The sequence below is a fragment of the Chinchilla lanigera genome, unplaced genomic scaffold, assembly GCF_000276665.1.
Source record: "Chinchilla lanigera isolate Chin_1 unplaced genomic scaffold, ChiLan1.0 scaffold00087, whole genome shotgun sequence".
NCBI classification, from domain to species: domain Eukaryota; kingdom Metazoa; phylum Chordata; class Mammalia; order Rodentia; family Chinchillidae; genus Chinchilla; species Chinchilla lanigera.
In genome coordinates this window covers 6,999,109-7,025,128 of record NW_004955488.1, presented here as the reverse complement: position 1 = coordinate 7,025,128, position 26,020 = coordinate 6,999,109, and the positions used below count along the sequence as shown (strand labels likewise).

The 26,020-nt window shown below is 39.3% G+C and overlaps 1 protein-coding gene across 17 annotated transcripts in view; it reads right to left on the bottom strand.

Annotated features, from left to right (window-relative positions):
• Nucleotides 1-26,001, bottom strand: part of Rims1 (regulating synaptic membrane exocytosis 1) — a 197,456-nt gene extending 171,455 nt beyond the window's left edge. For 13 of the 17 annotated variants that reach the window (XM_013504429.1, XM_013504441.1, XM_013504434.1 and 10 more), the window contains exon 1: nucleotides 25,735-25,908. In XM_013504429.1, the coding sequence (XP_013359883.1) occupies nucleotides 25,735-25,831 (97 nt within the window). In that variant the 5' untranslated portion in view covers nucleotides 25,832-25,908. Of the gene's footprint in view, nucleotides 1-829; nucleotides 930-25,734 lie in introns of those variants that run through there. The other 4 variants (XM_013504438.1, XM_013504445.1, XM_013504437.1 and 1 more) reach the window with 3 other exon arrangements.
• Nucleotides 26,002-26,020: the final 19 nt, after the last annotated feature.

The window sequence follows — 26,020 nt, the reverse complement described above, 5'->3', positions numbered from 1 at the left end:
TAGAAAAAATCCTATTTCAATTTTAACAACTCAGAAATGTACGTTATCAATATTTACCTATTTGAAACATTTCTTATTTAAAACAATGGTGTATCTTGGGCCACAATTACCCCTGTGAATTAGATAGTTCATAGCCTAACACTCAGCTGTGAAACTACACTCACTCCAGTGACTAGCAGACTGACTTCCCTCGGGAAAGAACACATAAATCCTAGCATCACGTGTAATTCTGAGTTTGCTTCACATCTACCACTGCACCTCATGGCACTACAGCCTAAGTCAAGGCCTATACTTGTGGAAAAGTGGTAGTCTTTTCACCGGGACCAATGATCTCTTATTTTGATAAAGGTAAAGTGTGTCCTATTTTTATTGATTTCTAGTAATGATGGCTCCAATGTATTTTGTCATATGTTTCTCATTCTTTGTATTAACATGAGATAGTACAGCACGACTACAAAACTAAACCCATACACCACTAAGCAACTGATTATTTTCTTATTTTCCAAGATCACTGGCTTTCTAATCTTTAAATATTTCTTGATTCAGCTATGGCATGAGAACATAAATCATAAGTACGATTAATCACCTTAAATCTTAAGGGCTGGATTGCAAACCCCATAATCTCATTTCATATAAACAGATTCAAGAAAACGTTGGTAACTAGACACTTTAGTCTGTTGAGAAAATAAAGGAATTCCACACCTTATCTAAAGAATGGGGAATCTTTAGGCTGGACAAATAGATTCAGAGGGAGTATTAGGTACAGGTTTGGGTACAACTGGAAAGAAAACCGCAACAGGATGACCAGCCCGCAAGCTCATTATCTTACCAGCACCTGCTCGGCCGGCCTCGACTCTTCCCACCTCCGAGACAATGGACCTCATTTCTTCCCACCCTTCCGAAGAGACAGGAATCCTTGGTGCACACATGACAGCAATCTTGCAAAAAAAAAAAAAAATAACCCGGTCCGCCTATTTTCAAAATTGCTGTGTAAGTCACTCTCTGCGGCTCAACACCTTATCTAAGGAGAGGGTGAAGCGCTTCTACATCACTCTCCTCGTAACATTGAACAACAGGAGGAGCAGAAAATGGAAACTGAAGGAAAACATTGATGAAAGCACACGAAAATCTCCTTGCATGACTGACTCGGGTCACTCACTGCAGGCGCTGTGAAGCTACCCCAAGGACTGCTGGGATGAAATGCCATGCGCAGGACTCAAGTGGCCTGGTGGTGCGAGGACTGGTAGCATTTACTGTGGAGAAGCATATTGGCATCTCTGCTGGGTTTTAACCAGATCCACAGGATTCAGGAAATAAGCTGCCTGCCAGATGACACTCTGCTCCCAGCCATTCCTTCTGTTTGCCTATCGCCCAAATTACTCCTAACCAGTGTCCTTTCTCCCGCTGCGAGCTTATTTGTGGAGAAGGCTAAATAGAGGATTCTGATGACAATAAAATGGCCTTCAGCCCACACGATGATTTCTGTAAACATGGTTCTTTTGCTTTTGTTAAACGCTGTTAAAAATGATTAAATGGTAGCACTTTTTATATCTTTGCTTTGTGAAGGAAAAAACTTTTTTGTGTATTCCTGAACAGATATGTAAATGCAGGTTGTACTACAGTACATGTTTGTATAAAGTACGCTCCTCTAGCACATAACTTTTAAAACTCAGTTTCCTTCTTGCTCTTGCATCCTGTGTTCTCCTGACAGAAGATAATTTTTCTTTTACATTTTGCCCTGGGGGTTTTGCTTATGATATATGCAGCATTCCCAGAATATGAAGCTCTGCACTTTCTGAGAGATGGTACACGTAGTCCTACTTTATGAAAAAATGTATGTTAAATTCTTCCTTACTATAACTGAGATCTCTTTGGTAAAGGCGATTTTAATTTAAATATTTTTCGGCAGGTAATTACTACTTTTTGGATTTCAACACAGAAAGTGTTGAAAACAGTAAAATTTCTTTTTTTTTTTTTTGGTTTTTCTCCGGTACTGGGAACCGAACTCACGACCTTGCGCTTGCCAGGCAGGCGCTTTGCCGCTGAGCTAAATCCCCAGCCCCGAAAACAGTAAAATTTCATTGGAACACATTTTATAATTCCACAATCATATCTATGTGCTTCAAAAACAAATCTGACAGGTAACCAAGGAGATAAGTAATAAGAGAACCAGCCATTTACAGAAATATGAAGTATATTCCTAGGTTGTCTTATGCAGAAAACTAAACTCGTAAGTAATTACTTAAGGCTTCTATGTAGGTAATGTTTATTTTCAAAGTAAGTTTCAGTTCTAATACAATAGCTAGAAAATACACATAAAATATAATCAATGCCAGTATATTTAATGTTGAAATAATATTCACATATCCCTTAGAAATTTTTCCTCCACTCCTAAGAACTGCATATACAAAACAAATCTGATTTCCAAATCACAAATCTGTCATGAACATTTTGAGCTAATTATCCATACTGTATTGATTGTCTAAGTTCCATATACTACCAATATATTAAGGACTGCAGCTAGCAGCATCAAGCCATTTAAATCTATATACTTATTTCCCAATTTTTCCTAAGTACTCTTTTTTCCTAAGTACTTTTAAAAGTTGGAAAACACCTCTACTCTTTTAATAGTTGACTCACTTATGGAATATTCACTATGTGTTGCACTGATAACAATCATATCCTGTGTAAAAAGTTGCTTCCATATAAACAAACACATGCCAAGCAACTTAAAATAACAAGGATATCTTGAAAATATACTCTTAATGGAATATAAATCCAGAATGGGATTCTTTACTGGGATACAAGGTGAGAAATGTTCAGGTGGGGATAACACATTACTATAAAATTGACTGGTTCTATCTGTTTTGTGAGACCTGCTGTATTAATGTATTGGCATTTAAGCATTAGTAGGACTAATTCCAAGCAGAGAGGGTAAATGTATTGTCCCTTCATGTGTATAGGTGTAAACTCCAGGTCCTCTTAGTAACATCTTGATTATTAATCTTTATAACCAGTAGTAGAAATTAACATCTATGAAAGATCATGGCTTTAAAACAAGCTCAAGCCCAAGAGATCATCTCAAAGATATTTTTATTGATTAAACCCAATGCATATGGATCTTTTCATTATTTTGCACCTCCTTTCAGGCCTTCAAACACAGCTGCATATTGGACATTCTCTTGTTATTCTTTTCAACTTTAGCACTAATCTGTGATTCTTTTCAAATATCTTTATGTGCACACATTCATAATCTCCTTCGAAGAACTGGAGTAAAGAGAAGAAATATCTAGACAGGGTCTGTGCCTTGAAATTTTACATGTTTTATTTTCATACTACAGATGAGGAAACTGGAGTTTACATGTGTGTGGGAGCTAAGATTAATGTCAGCAAGACTGGACTAAGAGAGTGCTGGTGAGATCACTGAATCATAAGGGTGCTGTACTCACCAACAGATGAATCTACTGATGTTCACAGCTGTGTGTGCTCTCCAGTGCTGGGGCCATGGTGGAGGAGTTGGCCACCAGACTATAGCTTTGGGGGTGCTGTTGTCCTGTGCTCTTCTTCCTGACTACCTTCAGGTGAGCAGCTTCACTCCACTCTGCCCTTTCTTAATGGTATCTCTGCTTTGGACAAGCTGGGCTAGATTGCAACACCTAAAAACATGAGCTAAAATAAACCTCTCCTTGTCTCAATGCTGAGTATCAAGTATTTTGTGCCAGCAATGGAAAAGCTGATCAATACAATATGACAAGGGTTGGGGATGTAGCTCAGCAGCATAGTACCTGTCTGGCAAGTGCGAGATCCTGAGTTCGATTCCCAGTACCAAGAAAAAAACATGACAAGTGACAAGTAAGAAGCACAACCCGAACGTGAATTCAGCACTAACAATTATAACTTAAGTGATAATGGTTTAAAAACATCACTATTTTCTTAAATTTGAGGAGTAAATTTGACTTAGTATCTAATACAGGGCTGTGTTTATGATGGCTCATAATCAAAGCAATGAATCTGCAACAAGTACAACATATACTATGCTACTGACTTAGACCTCTTATAAAGACCCTAGTGTACACAGCTCTGCCATGTCTGTACCTCCAAATAATGGTGTATGGAGATTTTAGTGGACAGTGTAAAATAAAAGGCCCTCTAATCAAGTGTATTCAGCATATACCGCATATTCTACTCCTTTCTCAAATAATGGCAATGAACATTACCATCAAAAGTGGTAAGCAGCTCTGCTATAATAAATATGAAAAGAAAGTTAGCACTGGCCAAACTTATTGAGCATAAAATCTATATTATTGTTTTGTATTAATATGAGGTAGAGAAATGCTACCATTATTAATACCATTTACTCTGATTTGCTATTTCCTAGGTAAAAAGAAGACAGACAGGTATTAGATTCCATTTTACAGATTTAGAGTTGATATTCAGGATCTTGTTGCTTCTTTGGGGTAATTTCTGGGCAGCAGGCACTGCTTTGTGACCAGCAGTTTCACTACAATAACTGTGATTCTGCTGCCTCCCAAAGAACAGCTCAGCTATCTCCTTCCTAACTCACATAGATCTGTTTCTTTATCAAGGTCTTCATTCATCCAAATCTATACAGTCACAGGGCAACTATTTTGAAAGATGCTAAGCTATGATGAAATATATTTCAAACAAAAAAAAGGTCTAACCAATGTATTAGAGGAGATTCTAATTTTATAAATCTAGACACAGAACAAATAAATGTTCAAAATACAATTTTGTAGAGAAACAACAGCAAGAAAGGAGGCAATAATAGTTTTGAAGATATAAGGATGAATGAAATATTATGACTTGTGTGATTAATACATTTAGTTCAATTTTTCCAGGATTGAGAGCTTCATTTATATTTTCAGTATCCAAAGGCATAAGGTTCCAACTCTTCTGCATTAGTCACTTTTTCCACTGCTGGTACAGTATATCTGACACCCACAGCTTGAACAATAATGGTTTTATTCTGGCTCACTATTTCTGAGGGTTCAGTCCATGATCACCTCGTTCAAAGGCAGAAACACGGGGCAGTGGAGCAAAGCTGCTGAGTTCATGGTGTGTGCAAAGTAGAGCAGGAAACAGCATCAGAGAGGAAGGGGCCAGAAACCAAATATAGGCCCCAAGGTCACAGCTCCTTCACCCACCCAGAAACACCCAGAAGTGTGTTTTACTAATCCCCTGAACAGCTCCTAAACCAATCAAGTTACAACCAGTTTCATTATCCCAGTCCACTCCTTGTCAACTTGACATCCAGACACATCCTTTTAAACATAATCTCCAAATAAACATAAAGTTAGAATTCTGCCAACATGATTTAACCATTCCATGTACAACCAAAAATATACTAATTTATTCCCCCAAAGCCTCAACATTTCTAGCTTACTCAAGAATTCAAGTGCAAAGTCTCTTCTGAGACTTCTGGTGATCTGTTAGCTGTGAGCCCTTATAGCAATCAAAGATCAAGTTACATAATCCCAAGATTCAATGGTGGAAGGTAAATCTTTCTATTCTAAAATGTAAAACTACAGGGATGTAAGAAAACTGAAGCAAAGTAAAAGTGAAACCTACCAGGGTAAACGATAAAAACCTATACCTCCGCATCCAGCATCCTGAGCATATGGTGGTTAAACTGTGAATAATGCAGGGCTTGGATAGCTCCATCCTTATGGCCTTACTGACTACAGCACCCACAGCCTTTTTCTGGGGCTGGTTCTGCTCACTACCTGTAGATTTCTTCAGGTGCTTCATGTTTGTGGTGTCTGAAATTTCCTGTGTTTTCTACTGCACCTTTGATTTCATTCCCACAGCTTTATGGACTCATCTCTCAGGAGCACATTTTCTTTGAAATCTGAGTGGAAGCTTCTATGATCTTACAACTCAGGCACTCTGCACTACTAAATGTTCAGCATCACAAGCATAATGTCAAAGTCTATCACCACCTAGAGCTGTTTCTGGGCCCCTTTTGATCATGGTTGCAGCAGGCTCTGAGTGTCCAGATGACTGACCATGGTGAAATGAACCCCCAGAGAACCATTCCCCAGGTGGTCCTTTCAGGGTCTAGGGGCTCTCTTCTCAAATGAAAGCTTTACACTTTTTAATCCCTGAGCCTGTGATCAGTGAAGTCTTGCTGATTCCTATGATACCTCAAGGAATCTTTGTTTTAATCCTGGTTCAAAGCACTGGTTTTTTTTTAATAGTACTAATCTCTTCAGTGACCACACCATCGTTGGACTCTACTGTATATACTTGTTTTCTATCCAAGATTTAAGTTTTCACATCTTTCTGCTCTGCTTTTTACTCAAAGTTTTCCCTGTAAATGTGGCTAGAAACAGCTAGCAGTACGTATGCCACAACCTGGAACACCCGGAACACCCAGAAATTTCCTCCACCCAATCTACTGTCCCACCACCCTAAACATAGCTTTCCACAGTCTTAGGACATGAGGAAGACATAGACAAATTTTTTTGCCCGAGTGTAACACACATGCCTTCTAGTCCAATTCCCAACAGTCTTCATTCCCACTTGAAAATTGCTGAGCCTGGCTTTTACTGTGCACATTTCTGTAAACATTCTAGTCTTCCGAACTCTGACTGGAATCACCCATCAAGTTCAGCTTACAGCATTCAAGGCTGCCTCTAGTCTGCATATCCAAACCCTTCTACCCACAGACCAGTATACTTCCAAAGATTTCTGAATTTTATGGCCAGGTACCTCACTTCTCTGCTACTTTTCTGTATTAGTTTTCCTATTTCTGGTATAAAGTATCTGACACCCACAATTTAAAGCAAGAGTTTTATTTTGGCTCATGGTTTCAGACGTCAGCCAAGTCCATGCCAGAGGGGCAACGTGAAGCAAAGCTTAGTTCAGGTCAACCAGCAAGCAGATCAGGGTAACAGTGCTAGACAGGAAGGGGCCAGGGAACAGATATGAACCCCAAGGTCGTAGCTTCATAACTCACCCAGACATACCCAAGAGTGTGCGTCATTAATCTCCTAGGTGGTTCCCAAGCCAGTCAAGTTCACAAGCTATTTTACCTGTCACATTATCTTATAACAGGATTTAAAGAGTTTTTTGATTTTAAAAAATTATATATATATTTATATATTTACATATATATTTATATAGAGAGAGTTCTTTTGACTATAGAGTTATAAAATGTCCAGTTTGGAAAAAATTTGAAAAGATAAAATATTCAAAGCTATCAAAGGGTTCTGGATCCCAAATCATTTTGAAATTCAAATGAACTCACAAGTAGGTGAATTGTTTTCAAGTCATACTATTAAAGCATTCACAATTTACATGAATATGAGCAAACTATAAGTTTTTCCATTTGTTTCATAGTGTGTTAGATGAGAAGCTTAATGGAAAATAATCTTCAAAGATTTGGTTAGTACAATTTGCGTCAACTGGCATTGTCCTTGAAGCTAAAGAGTCCTGGAATTTACCTATCCTGACAGAAGTGCATGGAAAACATGAGTCTAAAAAGCAAAATCTGTAATAACGTCAAATGGCTACAAAAAGCCATTTGAAAAGCCTACGGTCCAGAGGACACTTGTAGGAGACTAAGAGAAAATAAATACTATTAAAGAAGATGAAGAAAAGCAAAAATGTAAGTTATGACTTACTGTATTTACTTTATAAACTTAGCTCACTACCACATATGTGCCTCCAAAGTAAGCCTGAGACTCTCCTAAAGGTTTTCTCTAAGGAACCTGGCAAAGCAGCACAATTTGAAATGAGTGCTTTGCTATGGGGATACAGTTTTTAAAGGGTAAATGGTAGTCAACCATTTTTACACAAAGACAGGCACAAATGCTTTATCCATGACTTCTGATTGTACAGGATAGAAAATGCAAAAAAAAAAAAAAGTAGTCCAATTGACAAAATCACATATTTGCTCTCTGAACACCATTTTGTAACATTTTTCTGGTTTTTTGTAACTTAAGTAGGAGCTTCTGGGGTAATGAGAAGGGATATAAACTCCAGCTATACAGGAAAGCTACCATAGAATGAGGTACCACTGACAAAAATCAAGTTTAATGTGCCTTTCTTAGTGTTATGGTTTGTGTCTGGATGTCCCCCCAAATCCTCATGCAGTCATGGGGCAGGCTTCTAGGATTTGTGATTGATCCATGATCCAATGCTGGGATTATGGGTGTGAGTGCTACACCCGCACTGGGGAGGGTAGTTTGCATACAGTGTAAGGGAGGTAAAGAGGCTACTTGCTGCCATTCCTCCCTTTTGCTCTTGTTGCTTTTGCAGCATTCGGCCGCCATGAACTGCAGCCCTCTGCTGTGTACCACTCTGCCTTGGAACCAGCCAAGTATAGACTGAAACCTCCACAAACTTTGAGCTAAATAAACCTTTTCTTCTTTAATTCTGGGCATCAGGTATCTTGTCTCAGCAAAGAGAGAAAAGTAACCAAGACACTTAGTTTGGGATTATTCCACAATTTATGCTACACAATCTACCTAAGGAATAGGGTGAGATTTCAATGCCTTATAAGGGACTTAAGATTGTCTAGTTCAAAGACTCATTTGAACTGTGGGTTTTACATTCATCTTCTTTTCATTATGGAACAAGAACTCTTAGGGCCCAGCCTTATGCAAAGATGTCAGTTCCAGTTTCCAGGGATTTACGAGGACGAACCTGGCTGTGTGATATCTGAAAACTCCAACCCCTAGACGTGACACGTCTGGGTTCATCCAGAGGTGATGCTAAAGCCTCACTCCAGACGTATGGATTATTTCCTCCTTTCACTTCTGGCATTTAGGGATTTCTCTTTCACACACACAGCTATGCATTTTTTAACTGTTCTTTTTATCCACTATTCATAAGTTTTTACAGTGGAATTTTGCTTTTCTTGTTTTTTTTTTTTAATTTCTTTACTTAGGCAGCCACATCACTGCAAACTGGAAGCACTTTCAAATGGTTAACCTTTTCATTTTGACATGTTGGCAGCTTTAAATGTGGCTTATAAGTTCAAAAGCTTTAAAGGGATATATTTATTTGCCTTTATGGGGCTACAGTTCAAGTTATCCTATCTAGAGAAATGGTCCTTTCTTGATTACCGTCATCCAGCTTTGTAGCTTTGTGATATTGTCACGGACATGAGCTACTTTGCTACTAAGAAAACAACAGACTCAAAAAGCTATGTACAGACATTAGGAAAATACAAGAATCCAAACAGAAAGTTGTGAAAGAAAGCACACAGTAAAGAAGAGATTCCAGATTATTTAAATGTTGTACATGGTAAAAATTGTTACATGGACTTATGTCTTCACTTATTAGTTCAATACACCATTTTTTCTTTTTACTTTATTTTATCTATGTGTTGTATCTGTCTTTGGTAGAAGCACTTCAACAAATTCTACATTATTCAGGGATTCCCCAGAACAGATGTCCTGAGTTCTACTTTTTTAATTTTTATTTTTTTTTTTGGCTTTTCCTCCGGTACCGGGAACCGAACTCACAACCTTGCGCTTGCCAGGCAGGCGCTTTTGCCACTGAGCTAAATCCCCAGCCCCCTGAGTTCTACTTTAATTGACTTGCTAAGTAAATTACATAAAGAAACAGTGGGGTTTTTTTGTTTGTCTTCTTTTGTTTTGTTTAACTATGCCTATCAGACCAGAAAGCCTAGGATACATTTACTCCTCTTTCAATTAATTTAAAAAATGGGTTTCTTTGAAAAAATGAGCTGAGATCCAGGTATAGATTCACATATAATCTTCCCTCTTACACTCAAAACATAATAATACATTTATTACAAAATACTGACTCTATAATGCATAAATCAGACAAATACAGAATACATGAGAGGTAATGGTTTACTTTTGGAGTTTGCTAAAAAATTTGTATAATTAAGCACTATATTAAAAAACCTAAGGTTTGTAGCAAAGGATAGGAATGAAAGTACAACACCAAAAAGACACAAAAGACAACCTGATGTATTAGAAGATGTGAAAAAAGCCAGACATGGTGATGCATGCCTGTAATCCCAGCACTCGGGAGGCTGGGGCAGGAGGTTGGTTGTGAGTTCAAGACCAGTCTGGGCTACAAAGTGAGCTTGAGCTCACTGCACTGCATAGCGAGACCCTGTCTCAAAAAGACAAAAAAACAAAAATGAAGATGTGAAAGAAGAAAAAGCAAAGCCAAAAAATAAATAGCAAATAAGAAACCCAAGTTAAGCAAATACAAGGAAATACACATAGTATAGAAGTTTAAAAATATAAAGAAAAATATGACTATTGCTGTTTTTCAGCTGCTACATTTAAGGCGTGAATGGAAGGTTAAGCTCACAACACCAGCTAAGTCAGAGGCTGGAATGAGTACCTCACTGAATCAACCCCTTGACCTCCAGGTAGAGAATACTCTAGAAACCCTATGAAGTTTGAACCTTATAGCTCTCCACCCAGGCTCAGGGCAGCTGCATCCTCACTTTCTGTTGTGTGTGATCAGACTGTGCTCCTCCAAGCAGGCACAATCAGCCAATGCACCTTGTCTACACCAGTGACAGAAGGCTCTGAGGAAGGTTGCTGGCCAGGGGAACTAAAGAAGACTTTGTAACAGGGAGAAATAAAGACTGGGATTGGCTGCAATGAAAGCGATGCAAATATGGGACTTCTTATGTAGGATACTAAAAGAGGATGTAATGGAAACCTTCCAGAAACTAAAGATTACAGGAAAAAAAAAAAAAAAAAAGGGAAAGGAAAGAGCTGAAACTGGATGGTGAGAGGTTTAATGCCTGCCTGAAAACCACGCAGGCTGTCTATGTGGAAAAGAAAGCAAAGATGGCTCTGCAATAGCAGGGAATGCAAAACTCAGCTCTGATATTGGGTAGAGTACTACATAGACATGAGGTGTCTGGGGAGCAAGTTGTAAAAGCCATTAGTGCAGGAGATAAAGCTTTGAAGGTTTTCAGAATCACTGGTCAAACAAAGGAGAGATTTGTAAAGTCACTGGATGGGATGTCAAGTTGCTTGATTCTGATGAAAATCAGTGTGTTTTTACTTGAGGTGGAATTACAACAAATGCTGCCGCTGTAACATGTGGCCATGAACTCTTGGTTAATTCAGGTCAGATGCCTGAGTATGTTATGTTGCAATATTCAGGAAGCTGAAACCAGAACATGCTAATGTCCCCATACAATGGAAGCATCAAACTGAAAGGCTTGAAATATAACAGTGAGAGCCCAGGGCTTGTCCCTTTGTTGTGGGGGTTTCTGAGTGATCCAGAAGCACAAATATGTTCAAGTCCTGTGACTTGCTCTGTCTCTGGTTCTGGAACCAAGGGTATTCTCCAAGTCAGCCTCTGAGGTACAGGACTCTTTGCCCCTGTGAGGTAAGGTGATGATGTCCCAGGCCACATTCCACCTGAAAATCTGTTCCCACAAGCTGCTGGAGGACCTCTGTGTTCTGCAGCATGGAAGTGCACTCGGTCCCCAAGAGGACTGGTGGAAATGCCAAGGTTCCTTCTTTCTCTCAGACCCTCACTCTGTGTTCTCAAACCATCACCGTGGGCTGCATGTTAGAGATGGGAAAATGTGACTGACTACAGATGAACATGAGCTAAAATGTATCCCACTCAACTTCTCCTGGAAGTGACAGTAATTAAGAGCAGCTAGTTAACCTTAAAGGGAATGCTAAAAAAGAATCCATCTTTTGGAAAGGTCCAGGTACATGCAACCCTGGAAGATGGTTTTCTTAGAGCAGTTCCTTGCTGCACCTGACTGTAGGGTCACCCACAAAAATGGGCAACAATTAAATAATCATTTACCTCATTGATCAGCATTTTCTGGAGATAGAATTCATTGAAAAACAATTCATTCTCTCCCTAGTAATCATAAATAATTCCCTATAGTACAAATTTATCTTTATAAACTTTTGATGAACCTATTGTTTCAGGTAAGATTGGATATTTGACCTTTTATTTTTAAATAAAAAAGAGAAAATAGACAAGAGAACATAAAAACTACATGTTACTTATCGTTCAAGTATTAGTATATTTTTATACAAATCCTATCAGTTCTTTCGCTACACACAAATGAAAGATTCTTTAACAAAATATCATACATTACACACAATTAGTAATGCCTTTCTGCCAAATGTCACAAATATATTTCGTATCACTAAAGAAGAGAATATGTGATAGGATTTTAATGGTTATGCAGAAGCACTTTGATCAGAGTCATTCAGCCACTATCCTTTTTGTTGAAAAACTAAACTAGCTTCCAATTCTCATATTGGAAACACAGTTTAAAATAAGTAATATTGACCCCAGTCTGTCATAAAATGTTTACTAGGCCATTGTACCCTTTGAGATGCAATGGTACTTTATAAACTAAACACAAATAGTTAAGAGTTAAAGATTCTAGCTGTTAAATAAGTTTGACAGCTCATTGATTTGGGCTTCGAGCCAGTTCTTTCATGGTTTCAATTCCAAGCATCAGGCTTACTGAAATTTGACTAATTCCCATCACTATTTCAACTCTCCAATTCACTGAGAAGCACAAGGCCTTTAATGTTTAATTTAACTCAGGGTGTCCCACGGGTCTTTATTCTCTAACCTAGTTTATTGTTTTCCAAAGACACAGTTCCTCAGTAGCCTGTAAACGTAATGTAGAGTTCTTATTCTTTGGGTGCGTTATGCCAATAAAAATGTCAACTTCTTCCTTTCTAATCACCAAGCTATCACTTAGTTCTCTCTAAACTGTTTTATTTTCACTGTCTGTGCTCACGTTACTAACGCTGCTTTATCTCTTTTGTAATTCTAAGGTAATTTCTTTCCCATAAGTCATGCTGTAGATTTTCCTGTGGATCACTTTTTCATCTTTCATTAAAAATGTATATGTTAATGTCTACTAGCAGGAATATTATAATTCCTTCCTTATAGTTCAAAGAATTAATGTCCAAGTTACTAAAATTATTGAAGAAACATAAATATAAGACCTAAAGCAAAGCTGAAATTTCACAAAAACAATGTGCCACTCAACAAAGAGGTACTTAGGGACTGAAGTACTTTTTTTCAAATGCATAGTCATTGAATCACTAAACTTAAGAGACATACCAAAAATCAGAGGACATGAAAAAATTGTCCTGTTTCAAATTCAGTTTTCTTCACTAGTATTTTCATGTACATCTTTTCTCCCTACTCAAACACATAATTTTTATGGCTTCTACAAATTAAAAAAAAAAGTAATGATGTACAACTTGGTCCTTCAGCAATACTTCTACATATGTAACCGGAAACTGTCACTTTAGGAAGCATGAAAAAGAAGATATACATGTAGAAACATGATTTCTACTCTTAAATTTATAATGAGGCCTTTCAGAAAAAGCCAAGAGTGTATAAAAGTAATAATATTAATAATAAAATGAGATGGTTCAAGAGTACAGTGCAGAAGGCAGTGAAATTTAAAGCATGATTAGAAATGGAAGGTATTTAAAAGGCAGGACACTCAAATAATGGAGATGAAAATGTGTGAAAAGTGTGAAAGACGGAATAAATACTAAACAGAGTAATAGGCTAAAGAACGTAAGTCTGCAAAAATAGGTTGGGGTTGCATTTTGAAGGTTAAAGACTCAAGTTCTAGGATTTAATTCACTATGAAATGTGGAGGTAAGATATAGTTTTACCACCAAACCAAATGGAATGATGAAGTGTAAGGATAGGAACAACTGGTACACTGTATTCTGTAGCCTCTGGAAAGTACTCTCACATTAATCACCCCAAAGTAGGGAGAAAGTTTTGCTTCCGTTAAAGATTCCCTCTTCTATTCCTCAACCTCTTCCTCATTTGCGAACTCCCAAGTACCACGTGACAACACTGTGAAGAATTCACACCTGCTAGTCTGTCATAAAAATGAATTCAGAGTTCCTTGGCTGGAGTTCCAAGAGACACCTGGATGCAACAAATCTAAATTTATCCCCTAAATATAAATTGGGTCATATTGTGTCTTTTTGCCAGGCAATCATTTCCCCAAATAACATGCAACTCTTTAATTGGAAATGTATTTTATGATACAAAATGAAAATCCACACAGAAGAACTAGCATTTCATAATTTATGAAGAGTCATCTTTGAGATGTGGAAAAGTCCATGGAGATTGGAATTACTGGCAGAAATCCTAAAAATAATAACAATTATCAGACTCCTTTCCTTCCACAGGCTGTACGCTTGCTGGTCCTGGGACAGCATGTGTCACTAAGATTGCTCACTGTCCACGATTCCTGTCTCTGTGTCTGGAGTGGCACGCTGGTTCTTCCTGATCGCATTCAACCCTAGGTCCACCAGGACACCCTGGCACCCAGGCCTTCCTTACTAGTTCCTGTAACATATACTTTTTATAGATCCCAGTTGGTGCCACAGAAATAATATTGAATGAGCACTTTCTGCACATCGGGTGAGAGGCACACACCATTGTACACACAGTGTCTCATACAACTTCTATCTAGAGGATGCACAATCAATATTCAAAGTTTTTTGATGGAACTTGAGGTCTTGAGGTTAAGTAACATGCCTGAGGTTTTTAGCTCTGCTTAAAACTGGGTTCTCATGACCACAAAGATATAATCTTCATCATAAGGCTATTACTAAGATTCTTCACGGTCATATATATGAAGACAAATATTAAATATCAGTATTTCTCAGGTATGAACACAAACATGTACAGGCCTTAATTTCTTCTTTCCTATACAGATATCTTTCTATGCACTGAAGTATGTCCCCCTCTTCAAAACCATTTATTGAGGGCCTGACCCCTGCTGGCTCAGAATGTAAGGGTATTTGGAGGTAGGGCCTTCAAAGAGGTAATGAAAATAAAATGAGGTCATCAGAGAAGGTTCTAATTCACTGTGACCTGTATCTTTCTAACAAGGCACAATGCGTCACAGACATGCACTGAGGAAAGAGCATATGAAGGCAGGAAGAAAAAAGTCACCTACAGCCAAGGACAGAGATCTGGAGCAGACTCTTCTTTCATGTCCCTCAGAAAGAATCAGCCCTACCAACACCTTGACCCAGAACTTCCAGCCTCCAGGACTATGAAACTGAATTTCTGCTGTTGAAGCTACACGGTCTGTGGGACCCTAGGAAACTAACACAAATATTATCTCATGTGGTACACAGCAGCCTCAGAAGAGTTTACTCTTACAAGTAATTAGATCTGCCCTCTGAGATGGAGTAGGTGCCTTTTAAAGAGAGACCAAATTTCATAAGTATAGCTCTACAAGTAGAACAAGACATGCAAAGAAAATGGCTACAGGAAATAAGAATTACATCTAGAATAGCAGTTAAGGATCACGGATGTTCCACATTCCATGAAGAAAAAAGGTATGGAAGGTAATATCTGGATTTCCTACTATGGAAATTGGCATCTCTGGAGGCAAAATAACTGGGGATCAAGCTCTTAACTCCTGAACAGTTATTAGTGAGGGAAAGCAAAGCTTTAGTTCTGGAGAGACTTAGCAGAATTTGACTCAGTCACAAGGGTCCTGGGACACAGATCTAATAACCAGAATGAGGTGCAACAGCAGGACTTGGTCTTGGGCATTCCTTAGAAGTGAGATTGCTAGGACTTAGCCCAGACTGCAGAGAGAGAAAGTCAGCATACTGACTGCCCAAACACTATTTCTCCAAGGTTGTGGTTGGTACTGGGAACAAGGTGAATTCCAAGCTCTTCTAGTTGCAAAGAGGAGAGAAAAGAGCATTAAGCACAGCAAATTTGGAAAATCTTAACACCTACAATGTTTCCTTTTCTGTTTAGGTGTGCGTGAAAGGAGAGATTTTTTTGTTTGCTTCGGAAGTCTCTTATAGGCCTGAGATTCTGCTATTCTGTAAAGTTGAACCAACAGTAAGGACAACCTTCTCATTCACTGGAAAAAATGGGTCAAAAACTCTGCAGTATGATTCTGCATTTTAAAAGGCTACTGAAGAAAAACTGAGATAAAACAGGTGACACTGAAATCTTCACCATCGAATCTTTTTCTAAACAGACTTTGAAGCATTCCTTTTAATGTGTTCTCTTCTAAAATGGAGAGCATATATATCATGTAAAATTTGTACTTTTTGTTTTTGAAAATGCAGCCCAGCCATTAACTTAATTTCTACTGATTCAAGAATAGGATTTTTTTCCATATGCAACTGAATGACTAATATTTATAGCTATAGTCTGATTTGGAAGAAATATTATTAGCCATGAACATGCTATATTTACAGACTTAATTTTCTGCCTTTTATAGCACTTTTTTTTTTTTATAGAACTCCTTTATGGAAGCAAAGACATTTTTGGTCATTTATATATCAGACAGAAATTAACACTGAAAATCCAGCCTTTCACCATAATGATTTTTAAATTTATCTTACTGCATATTATTAGAAATTAGGAATTAACATGTGAGCTCTGATCACAAACACAGAGAGTATGTTATTTATGGTCTTTAAATCTCTTCCCAAAATTTAAATTAGATGATTACAACAGCTAATGTCCATTCTGTAGGTCTCAGACTATCTCTGTGTCACAAAGCATATAACATCGAAATCATGCCTCTCTTTTGCAGTAGTTGAGAGAAAGTTAAATTTATCTACCCTTCAACATTGCCAGACAGCAATGCATCATCCATACCTGCTTATTCCTGTCCCTGTCACTTGCAGTATCAAAGAAAACCAGGTGACATGAAAATTGAATGTTAGTGCCAAGTATCAACCAGTCCAACTGTTCAACTGCTGTTCTATAGTAATAGTTTTCCTCTGCTTAGATTGCAAGAGAAAATTAAAGAAGAGTCTACAGAAAGTACTTGCTTTAGGCTGAGAGGTGGAGGAAGAAGTCACAAAACGTGTGTGGGGAAGGGGCCAAAGTACATAAAAAGGAAAAGTACAAAATAAATGAAGTGGGCTCCAGTGAGAGAACTACTGGAGGGGGGCATGACGTTCTAATGAATTTATCTCCAAAGCCAGGTATGTGGTGGCATATGGTAGGAACCCAGTGAAAGATTAATGTATAAAGAGAAATTAAACAGCAATTAATATAAAAAGAGAAGCTAGTGCTATTACATTTCCATGTGAATCTGCTACTGTTTTGAGATTCTGATTATTAAAATGCCAATTATGGATGGTCCCTGAAAACACCAAAACTGTCATTTCTCATACTGAAGTTTACTTGTATCTTAACAAAGGGTATTAAACAGGATGTTTGCAGGCCAGGGCTATAGCTCAGTGGCATGGCACCCACCCAGGAAGCACAAGGTCCTGAGTTTGATTTCTGGTACCAAAATAAATAAATAGAATGATTTCTATTATAACAAGTATGAAATTAATTCATGTATATAATAAAAAATAAAAGGGCAAGGTCTCGTGAAGATGAATAGCTACATGACCCTTCTACCCACACTGTCAATTCCAGTTCTTAATCTTAGTTTTAAATATTTACTGTACAGTATTAGTTCTTCCAATGGAAAGCAGCAACTTGCTTCTAAATGTTGACTGCTTCATTTGGGATCTTATGTATTGGTTTCTACTCTTAAGATACTATCTAAGGCTAAGACCAATTAAAGAGTAAACATTAGCTCACTTTATTTATATCATTTTGCTTTCAAGAGCCATTAGTTTGTTCAATGGTTCCTTGGTTCATTGGTTCATCCCTTCCTTCCTGCCTCCCTGCCTGCCTTCTTTCATTTCCTTGTTTATTTTATTTTTGTTTTTGGTGCAGGGGACTATATCCAGGGCCTTGCACATGTAGCCTCATATTCTGCCACTCAGCTGCACACCTAGCCTTTTTCTCCTTTAAACAATAACTTAAATAAATACGCTTAATATTCTATTTTTTGCCTTCAAACTTGAATGGAATCTTTAAGTTTTGAACACTGCAGAACATTCATATGCTTACCTATTCCATCACCTCTCCCTACTCGTCAGCTCTTTAATGGCCATGTCTGTCAGTTTACTTACTTACTTATTTATTTATTTCACACCAGGATCGAACTCAGGACTTTTACTTGACAGGCAGGCACTTGTGCTGCTGAGCTATACCCGCAGCCCAGTTTTGTTTCTATTTTGACATGGACACAATATTTACACTCAATTGTGTAAGCACATATGACTGTCCAATATTGAAGAGGATTTATTCTTAAAATGGAAACGCTAATTAGCAGCTTTATCACATTACTACATATAAATACTCCAGAATCAAGTAAAATCAAATGCTGTCCAAGGATTAAATTTCCTTTTCTACAGATGCACTGCCAGGGTACTTATTCACTCAGAAGGAAATGCACTTGAATTTTCAGTTCCAAGGGCTGTAATGGTGATTTGAAATCATGTCACATTTTTGATTCACCCCCATATTTGGGTCATGATTTGAAGAGTTTAAATTTAATTTGAATTTTGAATTTCTTCTTCTTTTTAAGGTTGAAAGAAGACACAATCTTTCCTGACCAAGTCAGTGACATCACATAACTCACAGTCAGCTGGCTGCAAGGCAGAAGCATCTTGGCAAATGGTCATGGTGGAGCAAAGCTGCTGGGCTCAGGGAAGCAGGGAAGCACTGCACAAGAGAAAAGCTCCAGAGAGAGACAACCCTCTGTGGCCGCCCCAGTGACCCACTTGCTCTGACTGGGTCCCATCTCCTAGCAGCACATTCAGCTACTCCTAACATTGATGTATGAATCCACTAAGGGTACAGCAGCCCCTGACCCAAGCGCCTCTCCAAGAGCCTCTTAGTCTAACAAGTTGACAGTAAGATTCACTGGCACAGACGGTATGCACTGAAAGTGTTTACTGAGATGCTGCCCCTTTCCTCTCCTCTCTTCCTACCTGGTTCCAAGCCATCGTGAGGTGAGCAGCTTTCCTCAGCCACGTCTTCTCCGCCTAAGCACAGGCCCAGAAACAACAAAACCGAGTAACCATGGATTGAAGCTTCTACAAACATGAGCCAAAATAAATCCTTCTTGTGAGCTGATTTTCTCAGGTGCTTTGTCACAGCAATGGAAAGCTGACTAACACAATAAATATTTAATTGACTTATCAATAACCTCCTTTCTTCCTTTTATGGTTTTTTTATTGAGGTTTCATGGAGTAAGAAAAACAGTCATATGGAGAAAATTTCTTTTAAATTGTAATTGTTTATAGGTTACCATATTCTAAGTGTGTGTAGCCAACTTTGTACTATAGAGCCTAATTTTATGTCAGGACATCCTACCTCTCTTTAAAGTCCTCAGAGTCTTCTGGCTAGCCAACTGGAAATGCCATGAAGAACCGTGTGTGTGTGTGTGTGTGTGTGTGTGTGTGTGTGTGTATGTGTGTGTGCACGTCTGTGTCTGTGTGCATTCATGTGTGTGTGTATGTGTGTGTGTGTGTCTCCCTCCCTCCCCTATGCATCTTTTTCCTTCTTGCTTGCTTTCTTTTTTCTTTTTTTCTTTCTTTCCTTCCTTCCTTCTTTCATTCCTTCCTTCCTGCTTTCTTTCCTTCCATCTATTCATCAATCCATCCACCTACCTACCTATCTACCTATCTAATCCCTACCTCTAGACCATAATACAGCATAGCAATGTTACATACATTTATGTAGACATTTATTATATGAATTAATACATAAAGAAATGAATGATAGCCAAATTTTTGAACTCCAGTATTAATGTTAGAAGAAAAACCTGGCTTAGGATTTACACATTAAATTATTTGAAAGTACAGGGACTTCATTCCCTTGGAAGAAGACAGCAATGTCTCTAAGTTTCTTCCAGAACTGGCATCATTTCTCTATCTCTCTCCTCAATATTAGCACCATCTTTTCCACTTTCCTGTCTCTTTCCTCATAGACCTCTATACTCACTCAATTCCTAGAGAGGCACAAAGCTCTGCTAGTTCTCCCAATGGATTACATACAAATGTCATTTAAATCCAACTGATATCTTACAAGTTCTTCTCGTATGATTTCACTGGTATCTGTTTTTCTTCAGTGTAGAAAATTTGACATTTAGTATTTATTAAGAGACCAGAGAAGTACAATTTTTCTGACTTGATAATAGCAATATGAACAGTATTTACTTCTAAAACATGTGGTAGTTAGTCTCAATTTGTAGATAATCCCAGTGGACATAGTTTACAGTTAATCTGTGTATATGTGAGTGTAAGTGTATGTGTGTGTATGTGTGTGTGTGTGTGTGTGTGTGTGAATGGAATAAAGCTATATGTGAAAGATTATGCTGAATATAAAGGCTGTGTCATCTTTTAGAATCCACTTTCCTGAGAAAATTTTTGTTAAGTAGCTGACTGAATGCAGTAAAACTATATCAATATACTGGGAAGAAATGCCCTAAGCATTTATAATATTTTATTATATAATTAATATTTTCTCCCAACATAATGCTCACTCTGCAAGGAAAGGGAACACACTTATCTTTTTCAACCTGAGTATGTTCATAGAGAGTGCAAAATACATAGTTGCTAATAAACTTAAAGAACACAGTATATGAATAAAATAAAATAATACTACTCATGACAAAAGAATTGGTAAATTGTTAAGTGGTTACCATATGCCAGGTACTATGTTAAGTGTTTAATTTATATGTGTAACTGATAAATGAAACAAGAAAATGCCTGGGATAGTCAACCTTGACTTTTTCCTCCCACTGCCCTTTTAAAATTATTCATATTTACTATAGCATAATCTTCCCCACCCCTAAAACTCACAATATAGCACCCCTTGTTTCCTAAGAAATCCCTCCTTAGTTCCCCCTTTCCATGCTCACCCCATTCAAGCCTATAAAAGAGATTCTTCTGCTTTTCTTTGTACAATATAGTTATGGATGACTATCTTACACTCATAGCAATCTTAAACATCCATGGGAGTGACACTACAGGCAAACTCAAGACAAGAAGAATGCTTGTTTAACTATGCATCATCTCATCCAAACTGGTCAACAACCTTAAGAATAGGTGACTCTTGCCTCCACTGCACCGATTAAAAACAGGGAGACTGATGGAGGGAGGTTAAATACCATGTTCAGTGACATGGGGTTCTACAGATGATCATGGCTCATTCCCAGGATCACAATCGTGGAGTTTGGAAATCGAGTTACTAATAGACTTTATAGATGATGACACTTCTGATTAAACTTGAAGGAAGAAAATTACAACATTATTCAGAGGTATTTCTTAAGAGTTAACATTTCATTTCATAAGCACTGATATGGGATTGGTTAAAATACTAAGCTAGGAGAACAACATTGACTGGAATCTGTTTCAGAAATTTATTTGAGAATTAGATGGATTATCAGGTAAGAGGAAACATTATCTGTATCAAATAAATGTATATGTGATGTCTCTGTATTCCCAGATAAAGAGGATTAACATGAGCTTCAGAAGTGTGTATATTCCCCAAGGTCAACCAACTTTCTAGTAAGAAACTTAAAGAAAGGCAGCCGGAGGGGCTGGGGAAATAGCTCAGCGGCAAAGCGTCTGTCTGGCAAGTGCAAAACAAAACAAGAAAGGCAGCCGGTAGAGACTGCAAGTTCCTTCCATAGTACCAGGCTCATGGTCTCACCCACCCCGGCCACTTGACACACTTTCTTTCATCTTGCATTCCTAGCGTAAATAACTTAAGGAGTCCATTCTGTCTGGTTCTATGCCTGCTGTGATTCATACCACTTATTATAATATTTAGTTTAGAATTATTTCACAGAAAATATACATCTCTATCCTTGTCAAAGTTAACTTCACACCGGTTAACACACATGTATTTATATATTTATTCAACATCTACTTTATTACTTCAGAGGAAAACAGAAGTCAGAATATTCATGAACTGACTCTTTGAAGACTATAGACAGTATGCAGCTTTATTACTTTTTTCATTGCTGAAACAAAATATCCGATACCCAAAATTAAAGGAGGAAAAGTTTATTTGGCTTACTGTTCATGAAGGTTCAGTCCATAATCAGCTGGCTCCAAGGCAGGGTGACACATAGCAGAAGCATATCAGTTCATGGGAGTAGAAGGTAGAAAAAGCAACAAGGGACCTTAAAAGCAACTTTCTTCATTTTTATCTTATCCAGAATACTTAGGGTGGGTAGCACTCACACCCTTAAGCCTAGTTCCCTGATCCCAGCACTGTGCCATGAATCAGTTCCAACTTTGCACACTCCAGATCTAGCCACATCTGAAAATGCCTCACCTATGACTACATGAGGCTGTGGAGGGACATCTAAACATAAGCCACAGCATTCTGCCCATGGACTCCCAAAGACTCACGCACTTTTATGCAAAAGGCATTCAGTCCATCTCTAAGAGTTGCCAAAGTCATAACATTTTCAGCATTGCTGAAAAGTCCAGTCAAAAGTCTCCTCTGAGAGTTAAGGCAAAATCTTAGCTGGGAGTCCCTGAACAAATGAAAAGAAAGTGAAACATTTTCAACATTCCATGGCACAAGATAGATGTTTTCTTTCCAAAGTTTGCAAATGGGGAAACAGCAAGGAGTGGGAACAAAGCAAGACCAAAATCGAGCAGTGCAAACATTAAATTCCACAGTTCCACTTCCAGCATCCCTGGAATCTTTGGCAAGATGTGAACTCCAAAGGTCTTGAATGGCCCTGCCCCTATGCACTTCTGGCAGTTGTAGTTCCCCTAGCTTCTCTCTTTGCCAGCTCTGCTTACTCCTTGATGCTATGCTTGGACAATCCATGTTCCTGGCTTCTCCAACTTTCTGGGGTCTCTACCGCTTTGGCTTCATACTCACAGCTTCACCTTCAGCCCTCTCAGAGGCACACTGCTTGGCCTCTCAGATCTTGTTCTGAAATCTTGGTGGACATCTTCCTGACCACACAACCTTTGCATTCTGCATGCATTTAAAACCAGTGTCACATGGATGACTCCAAGATCTGCTGCCAGCTGGAGCAGCAGCCAGATGTCCTTTTCTCTTGGCTGTCAGGGTCCAGTGCCTCCGAACCAAATCCCAAGGGACAACTTCCCTAGACCACTCCCATTCTGCAACTTAGGGCTCTGGGGCTCTCTTCTCAAAGCAAAGTTTTTTGTTCTTGAAATTTTGAAACTCCAAGGAGTGGAGTCCTGCTGCTGCTTGCTATGCCCTCCAACCATCTTTTCTCTTCTCTTGTTCCTTCTCAGCAATCAAGATCTCCTCTGCTCTACCTTTGCAATGCAGAACTTTACTGGAGCTTTTTCTCTGCCCAAACTCACGTTTCAAATCATCTGCTGGGATCTTTGCTCTTGATTCTCAATATACATCTGGCTAAGAACCCACAACTAAAGTCATGCAATGGTATCAACATTAGACTGCCTTGAAATTTCTTCTGCCAGATTAATTAGTCTTCAGCTCTTAACCTCAGTCTCAGGCAAAGTCTCTGGACATGAGCAAAGTGCAGACAAACTTACTGCCAAGTCATAACACACATCTTTCAACAACCAATGCCGACCTTCTTTCCAGCAGAAACCTCCCAAGCCTGATCTTTATTGGCATCATTTCTACCAGCCTTCTGGTCTCCTGAGCTCTGACCAGAATCTCTCATCAAGTACAGTCTAAGGCATTCCAGCTCTACTTTTCCAGCTGGCATCTCTGAAACTTTCCAAACTCTTCTCACAAACCAGCCCCAAAGGTTTCTGAACTACATGTTCAGGTATAGTCATAGCAAAGACCCCACTTCCCTGGCACCAAATTCTGTCTTACTGTTTTCATTGCTGAGACAAAATACTGACAAAGATAAAGAAGGAAAAGTTTTTTTGACTTACAGTCCACAATCAGCTGGCTCCAAGGCAGACAGGCAACAGTTAATAGCAGGCAGAAGGTTGCAAAAGCAGTAAAAGACCTTAACAGCACCTTTCTGCCCCTTTTATCTTAGCCAGACTACATAGGGCAGGTAGCACTTATACCCTGAATTCTAGTGACCTTGATCCCAGCATTGCACCATGAATCAGTTCAAGCTTTGCACATTCTAGATCCAGATACCTCTGAAAAGCCCCATCTATGACTGCAAGAATCTTTGGTGTGGGGCTGGGACATCTAGACACATGCCATAACAATAACCTACAAAAAGAAGTCATCAGAGGACAGATTCAAAGAGGCAAACTGATTCTATGCATCTAAATTCCAAAAAGCACATTCACTTTAGTTTACAGTAACAATAAAGATAGAATAAACATTCTTAATTGTTCCTATATAGTGCATGCGATTGTTACATATATACATGGCAGGTTGAAGGGACGCAGCACATGATGTGCATGTAGTTTGCAGGTAGAAGACAAGGAAATGAAGTGATTCTTAATACACTGTATCATACATAGTACATAATTTAGTAAAATAACCTGGCAAATATAAAGAAAGCCAAAACTTTAAAACAACAAGTTCTCCAAAATACTAATTAACTAAGAACTATCCAAGAGCCTCAACACTACCACACAGATAATGACCACCACCAGCATAGTCGGAACTTTGGTCAGGTAATAGCTGAGTAACCAGCAGCAACTTCGTAAAAAGTAAGTAATTTTAGTATTAAATTGAAGTATCTCCTACAACACCACTATCAAATCCTAGGCTATTTGCAATGATCCCTCTTAGAGCACCTGAAATGTGGCCAGTGGGACTGAGGAACTAAATATTTAAGCTTATTTAATTTTAATTAACTTAAACAGTTACACATGACTACAGTATTGCACAATCCATAGTTAGAAAAAAATTCCATCAGACTACATTCCTAAAACTTTTCAAATGTGAACTTCATATCTGAAAGTTAGTACCTCAATCACAATATGCAACACTTTCCAGGATACAAATGTAACCCTTTTATAATTTGTATGAAAGATCAACTTGCAATTTTAAAAATGCTAACCTAAAAACATAAGAATGCATATGCTAATTTCCCACAAGGACAGGAAGCAAAATCATTAATACACTCTCCTGAGTCAAATTTGGGGCTCCCAGTTATGTTTAAATCTCAATTAATTAAACTAAATCCTCCCATTGGCTGCATCTTTGTGAGCATGCCAAACCTCACATCTAATCCCGAGACACACGCACATGGCATATGTGCACCTAACCTTGCACACAAGACCCTCTAAGCCCAGCACGCACACACACACACACACCTTCCCACCCTGGCACACGTGCACCTCTACGCTTGGTACACCCACAACTCCTAACCTGAGACACATGCACTTTGTCTAACCCTGGCACACGCACACACTTTCCCTGGCACGCACACACCTCTAAATACGGCACATACACATGCACACACCCACAACCCTCCAAACCTGGAACACATGCCCTTCTGACCTTGGCAAAGGTGAGTACTGTACCTTCCAACAGGGCGCACTCGCGTCTCTAAGCCCGGAACACACACATCTCCAAACCTGGGACTCCTGCACGTTTCCTTACCCTGGCACACAGGGACACCTTCGGAAGCCCCAAAGGCTTGCTTCTCCCTCTTTGGCACTCGCAACTCTAGTCTGGTGCACACGCATCGCCAAACCTAGCATGCACACACTTCTTACCCTGGCACATGTACGTATCTGTCGCCCTGGCGCTCACACCCCCCTTAGCCTGGTGCACGCACACCTCCAACCCTGGGACGCGTGCACTTTCTCCTACCCTGCCAGAGACAGTGTAAACGTGGTGCACACACCTCTGAGCCTGGTGCACACACACCTCCTACCCTGGGACGCGCGCGTTTGCTCGGCCCCGGCCCGCCTGCCGCGGCGCCCGGCGCGCCCTCACCTTTCTCGCTGACGCTCTCGCTCTCCAGCTCGGCGTCCTCGCAGCTGGTGTACTCCGGCGTGGACACGCCCTCCTCCTCCGAGCTGCTCACCGACATCTGCCGCTTCTTGCCGCCCCTCTTGGCGCGGTGCGGCTTGGGCGGCGACGGCCGCACGGACTCGGACTGGTCCGAGCTCAGCGAGTCGTTCCGCAGCATGGTCTCCGCCTTCTCGCGCTTGGCCTTGCGGCCGAGCACGGCGGCGCCGGGCTCCAGGCGGCCCTGCCTGCGCAGCGGCTCGGGGGCGCG